The sequence below is a fragment of the Muntiacus reevesi genome, chromosome 1 (assembly GCF_963930625.1).
Source record: "Muntiacus reevesi chromosome 1, mMunRee1.1, whole genome shotgun sequence".
NCBI lineage: Eukaryota > Metazoa > Chordata > Mammalia > Artiodactyla > Cervidae > Muntiacus > Muntiacus reevesi.
The window spans coordinates 96133752-96139817 of NC_089249.1; the positions used below are offsets into that span (position 1 = coordinate 96133752).

The 6066-nt window shown below is 52.9% G+C and overlaps 1 protein-coding gene across 3 annotated transcripts; it reads left to right on the plus strand.

Moving 5' to 3' along the window:
- Positions 1-651: 651 nt before the first annotated feature.
- On the plus strand, positions 652-5163 carry PSRC1 (proline and serine rich coiled-coil 1). 3 transcript variants are annotated; one of them, XR_010662188.1, is made up of 9 exons: positions 652-785; positions 1089-1143; positions 1235-1292; positions 1715-2156; positions 2504-2618; positions 2716-2964; positions 3305-3398; positions 3623-5001; positions 5091-5163. XR_010662188.1 is itself a non-coding variant. In XM_065927478.1 (7 exons), the coding sequence occupies exons 2-7, from the start codon at positions 1128-1130 to the stop codon at positions 3400-3402; spliced, it is 978 nt and encodes a 325-aa protein (XP_065783550.1). In that variant the 5' UTR covers positions 652-785; positions 1089-1127. The 3 variants fall into 3 exon arrangements, 1 of the variants encoding a protein (XP_065783550.1); XR_010662189.1 differs by having other exon boundaries at positions 688-785; positions 1037-1143; XM_065927478.1 differs by lacking the exons at positions 3623-5001; positions 5091-5163 and having other exon boundaries at positions 3305-3402.
- Positions 5164-6066: the final 903 nt, after the last annotated feature.

The following is a 6066-nucleotide window of genomic DNA, read 5'->3' on the forward strand; positions in this document are numbered from 1 at the left end:
ACTCAATATTCTTGTCAACAGGGGAGCCACGGTTGAATCTGAACCCAAATCTCCCTGTCTGAAAAACCCGTTGTTTTCTTCACACCTTGAATGGCTCAGGATCCGAATGTTTTTGCCCAAAAAGCCCGTGGAGATGCACTTCTTAGAGAACCTTAATATACTTAAAATATAAGCGTTTAGTTGCTTCCGTAAATTTGGAAAAATGACAACTGAGGGATCGGGCTCACACGGCGCTTCCGAACGGAGTGAGCCTAAGAAAACGAATTTCCCCAAGCGGAGCATTAATTTCACCGCTGTAAAGCTCAGCTCTGAGCCGATGGAGAAGGAGGGGGCGGAGATGAGAGTGCGGCAGAGCGCGAAGCCCTCGCTCATTGGGCCGTTCCCTCGCGCGCCGCCGCGAGGTCCAGGCTGCTGGAGAGAATCCAAGCAAAATTTCCCGGGCACGAGCGCGCACTCGCGGGCTCCCCGCCTTGGCCCTCCGGATGGAGTCGTTCAGAGAACCGCTTTCCACTCTGCCCCACCTGCAGACTTCCGGCCGACTGCCCCTCCGCCGCCCCGCCTCAGAAGGGCGTGGGGATGCCGTCCTCCACCAATCATTGAGCGCGTGTGGGGGGAGTGGGTGGGACCTGAGAGATTCGAAAGGAGCCCCGCCCCCTGGGAGCTGACTCCCGGGACTAGATTGTGGAAGGAAGGCACCTTCCACGGGAGGTGAGGCGGCTCGGAAACTGAAAACGGAGCGTGGCATGTAGAAGTGGTGTGGATGCGGTGCTGCGGGGACTAGAAAGGTGCCTTGGGGAGAGGAAGAACCCGGAGAATGGTGGCGGGGAGGAAGATGGGGCGCACAGACCGCTCTAGCGAGAGGAGGTTGGGTCGCAGTGGGCAGGGGGCCAGGGTGTGTGGGGATGGAGTGCGGTACCTTCTGCCGATTCATGCCCGGCTGGTAGCACAGGTAGTTTACAGGGGCAAGTCCTACTCCGGGAACGCTTGCTTTACCTTCACGATGATTCCCAGCCCTTGGCTTGCACCCGGAGTCTAGCTGGGAGGCCTTGGGCAGGATGGAGACGTGAGGAAAGGTGTTTTCTCTCCAGCTCGGGTGTCTAAGCTGACTCTTTCCTGCTGTCTGGAACATGGAAGATTTAGAAGGTAAGGAAACGCTGGAGGGAAGAATGGGACCCTGTGATTGAGAGCCATGTTGGGGACCCAAAGCTGACATTCCTTCTTTCCTCCCCTGCAGACGTAAAGTTTATAGCGGATGAGACCTTGGACTTTGGGGGGCTGTCACCATCAGACAGGTAGTAGACTCTTTATCCTGTTTAATTTTTTCTCACAATGGTGGTTTCTAACCCCTTACTGCTGAATTATTGGCCTCGGGTCTGGATTGGTAATTTAGCAAGGTTGGGTGCACTGGGGCTTCTGGCTGGCTAGGTGGCCCTGCGACACTGCTGGGGATGTGGGGAGTGATAAGCTGGAATGAGATTTCAGGGTGTTAAGAAGAAGGGTAAGTGGATTTGTGGCACCTTCACCCCGGCATAATTTCCAATGTCAGTAAGCGCAGAAGGCCTCATAGAAGCAGGTGTTTCATCACTTAGATCTCACGGCCAGTATGGGCTTCAGGGTTTGCAGTTGTGTTCTTGACTCTGCTGTGGGGGTTTTGCCCAGTCCCCCTTGCAGTTTTCTCCTGCGGGCATGATGCCTGGTTTATTTTCTGTCTCAGTCGAGAGGAAGAAGACGTAGCAGTGTTGGTGACTCCGGAGAAACCCCTCCGACGAGGCCTCTCCCATCGAAGTGACCCAAATGCAGCGGCCCCCACCCCCCAGGGTCTGAGGCTCAGCTTAGGCCCCCTCAGTCCAGAGAAGCTGGAAGAAATCCTCCACGAAGCCAACCGCCTGGCCGCCCAGCTGGAGCAATGTGCGCTGCAGGAGGGGGAGAATGCAGGCGAGGGTGCAGGGCCTCGAAGGGTGAAGCCCAGCCCTCGGCGGGAGACCTTTGTGCTCAAGGACAGTCCTGTCCGAGACCTGCTGCCCACCGTGAGCTCTTTGGCTCGGAGCACCCCTTCTCCAAGCAGCCTGGCACCCCGACTCCGGAGCAGCGATAGGAAGGGGTCCGTCAGGGCTCTTCGAGCAACATCTGGAAAGAAGCCTTCCAGCGTGAAAAGGGTGAGTTGAGAGGGCTTGGCTTAGATGTGTGCCTCCGACACTGTGCATGACCCACTACAGGCATTTTCCCTGTTGGTAAGATGGAGATAGTCAAATTCTACCTTGTAGAATTGTTGGAATTAAACGAGGTGCCAGAAGCAAGGCACGTACCATAGCATCTGTGTATAAGCTCTGTAATGTCTGTAATAAGCTCTCAATATATGGCGGTGGTGGTGACGCTGCTGTTGTTGGCAGCTAACTTCTCTTCTTCCTGGGATCTAGGAAACTCTCCACCTCTGTCCCTGAGTCAGCCAGCACAACAGATTCTTTTTCCACTCTACTCCTTTTTCTCCCTCTCTGTGTTTCAGGAGTCGCCCACATGCAATCTGTTCCCTGCCTCCAAGAGCCCAGCGTCTTCTCCTCTTGCCCGATCAACTCCTCCGGTCCGGGGAAAAGCCGGGCCCAGTGGGAGAGCGACAGCAAGTGAGAAGACCTGGGCAGTGAAGCTGTGGGTGGGTGGGGTGTAGGGAGTGGGGAGGATGTGGTGTGAACCCTGAGATTCCTCCACTCCTCTCAGCAGGTCCACCTACCCCTGTCAGAGCAGTCTTGGCCCCACAGCCTTCTTCCGGCAACGCTCAGCGCCTGTCTCGGCCCCAGGGAGCAGCTGCTAAACCTGCCAGTCGGCTGCCTGTTCCCTCGGCCGTTCCCAGGCCTGGCATCAGGATGCCACTCGCCAGCCGGAGCGTCCCGGCCAGCAAAGGTGCCCCTCCTTCAGATTCCCTGCCAGCTCGGAAAGGACTCCCAAGACCAAGTGCGGCAGGGCATAGAGGTGAGGAAGAACAGACAAAGAATGAGCAATCTTCAAAAAAAGAATAAGAAATCGGGAGGAATAATATTTACCCTTGCCCAGCATGCATGCACTCGCCCAGTTGGTCACAGCGACTCTCCCACGCTCATTACAGCTCTGTCTGGAGATGGGAGGCTGCGTTAAGGAGAGGATGTGGGCCTGAGCAAAGCGTTCAAGCCTTGGTTTTCGAATACCTTATGTTTTTTACCTTGGGGAAGAAAGGCACTATCCCACTATCACTCTGCCTTGACGACACTGTTTCTTTTTGAGAAGGTCACTTGAACTCTCTGCTAACTCATGTCTTTTGTTGACTCCCATCAAGTTCCTGTTTCTCAACGACCAAATCTTCCCAGCTCTGGTGCTGGTCGCAGCAATCTGCAGCCTCCCAGGAAAGTTGCTGTCCCAGGACCTACCAGGTAAGATGCCGAGATGCTGTCTCTTTCTTCCTTATCATCTGGGCTTCCAGGCTGTTTTGCCCTTCAGCCCCAAATCCCATGAGGCAAGATGGGCATGAGGAGGGGAGCCTCGAGGGGCACAGAGTCCCATTGCTTCCAACCCTGAGGAACTTGAATTCAGCTCATGACAGATGGGCTTGTGAAAGAAGGGCAGTTTAAAGCAGTTCCTCCTTCTGTCTCCTTAGGTAAAGAGATCAGGACAGCAAGCAAGAATTCAGTAGCAAACCACTATAGCCACTGCCTGGACTCACCTCTGTTTGGTTTCCCAAGCCTTCTCTTTGGAGGCAGGCCTGATAGCAGATCTGGCCCAGGGATAGAAGAAAGAGCTGCCACCCCAACTGGTGCTTCAGAACTAGAGACTGTGGGAGATGCGGTGGATTAAGGTTGAGCTGGAGGGGAATCAAACTCTCTGAGTTGACACTAGATAGGGAAAAGAGGTTGCCTCGCAGTGGTGAAGTTCACACAGAGAAAATAAGAAATGCTGGAGAGTGTTTGTCCTTATTCACCCCCACTCTTGTATCCTGGTCCAAAGTTTGATATTCTCCCCGGGCTTTGGGCTTCAGTTCACTGGACATTTACATGTGAATGGCCTCTGTGGCCAACCTCCCTGCTCTCCAAGGAGCAGTCCTCCAGAATCACATCCTCTCCTGGACTCAGGCCTGTTTGGAGAGGCAGAGGCAGGCATCTGGTCTCCAGAACTTGTTTCCTGTGGATTCTGTGACTCCTAATGGGCCAGTTTATAATAAGCTTACTCCGTTGGTCTGCATTTTTTTCTAAAATAAAATGCATATATTTTTATATTCTGTGTACATGTGGAAGTAAATACTCCTCCAGTTTCTAACAGATTTAGAGTAAACGCCTATGTAATTTCAATGAGGGAGCCGGGATGGGTTTCCCAGGCAGGGGTCTGAATAGGCCCGAGGGCCTTGAGATTCCAGCTCATCAGGCAATGAGTAGCCCCCTTGCTGGCATTCAGTGGGAATAGGCTGCCTCTTCCCAGGCATTTCCAGGCTTCTTAAGTTATTAGTGGGTCCAGATCAACTTAAGTATAGTTTAATTCACAGTATGTGAGGCTATCAAACAAGGGTCTTGGTAAATTATTTGTATCCTAAATGTGGGTGTCTTTTCCTGGTAAGAGAGTAGAGCTGCCTGGGAGTTGAGCATCTTGTCTGCTGCACTTCAAGGATGAGGGAGCCCTTGGGTGGGTACTCTGGTGTTCAGGTTTGCTGGCTGTCTCAGAAGATACCTGATCACCTCATCATGCTGTGCCTCACATCTTTAGAATTGTTGGTGTTCTTTTCTTTCCCCTACTAGAGGGCTGGCACCAGGGTTTATAAACTTGTGCTGTGCCTCGTGTTGTGAGTTGTACATGGTGGAGGATTTCATTCGTTTATTGAAAATGAATGACAGAAGGTTTAACAGGTTTAACTACGGGTCTCCCTTTTCTCACAGCCGTTGACTTGCAACCGGAACCAGCTCAATTCCTTGTGAGTTTTGAGAGGACTTTCCTCCTTGGAGGCCAGGCCCTGACTTAAGGAAGCCTGCAGGCAGCTGGATAAAGGGAGTGAGTTCCAGCTGGTGCCCTGCCCCCCAGGTTTACACATCCATAGGCCTCCTTCTGAGGCACTAACAGGCCCTTCCTCTTGTTCCCAGGGCCAGCCACCACCCCCCACCATGGCTTCTTCCTTCTTATGGCTGATTGTCAGGTTCATTCACCATGTGTCACCAGCACACGTCATCTTTCCTGAGCCTCTTGCAGCAACTCCTGCAGCCTCTGGGCTTCTGAGCATTGAGTTCAGGGAGGGGGTGTGGAGACAGACCGTGAGTCTTCAGCTCTGGAGAAATTTGGCAGAGGCAAGAAAACATCAGGTGTGCATCCCAACTGCGTCCTGCACTGGTGTCTGACAGAAGCAAGTCCAGGCACGCACTTAGGTGTGGCCAGCAGATGGCCTGTTTGTATGGCCTGGGTGTGGGCCAGGTCCTGTGGATCCTCAGAGGTAAAATAAGCAGCAGACCCATGCGTTGTTGCCACCTGGTGGCCAAAGAGGACAAGACATGTTCCTTTTGCCCTTTAGGTCAGTCTGGGGTTTGGTTAAAGGTTAATGGCTCATCCAATCCCACTGCAAATCTGCTTAAGCGACATTGCAGGGTTAAGGAGGCTGCGTCAGCTGGGGAGGAGCCCCCCCCCCCCCATGCCCCCCAGCAGCTGCCCTTCTCCTTTGCTACCTGCTCACTTCCTTCCCTTTTGGTCAGGCTTTCTGTTTTTTCTCTTTCTGGCACACTTACCTCCACCCCAACCCGGTAGCACCAAGGAGGGAAGCCAAGATTTGTTGGCCTCTTACTATGCACTGTGAACTGTTTAAAGCACTTACATGTGTTAACTCATTTAACTCTCATAAAAGCTCAATTAGGCAGACGCCATTATCCTCATTTTGCAGGCAGGGAAACTAAGGCTCAGAGAGATTAAGTCACGCAGTCTGGTTCCAGTGTTTGTGTTCTAAACAGCTCCCCTCTGTGGCTCCCATGTGAACTCCCTATCTAGTTTGTTTAACAGATCGAAAACATACACAGCTTGGGAACACAAGTGATGTGGCAGAGTACACAGCTGGCTAGAGTATGAATAGTTGCT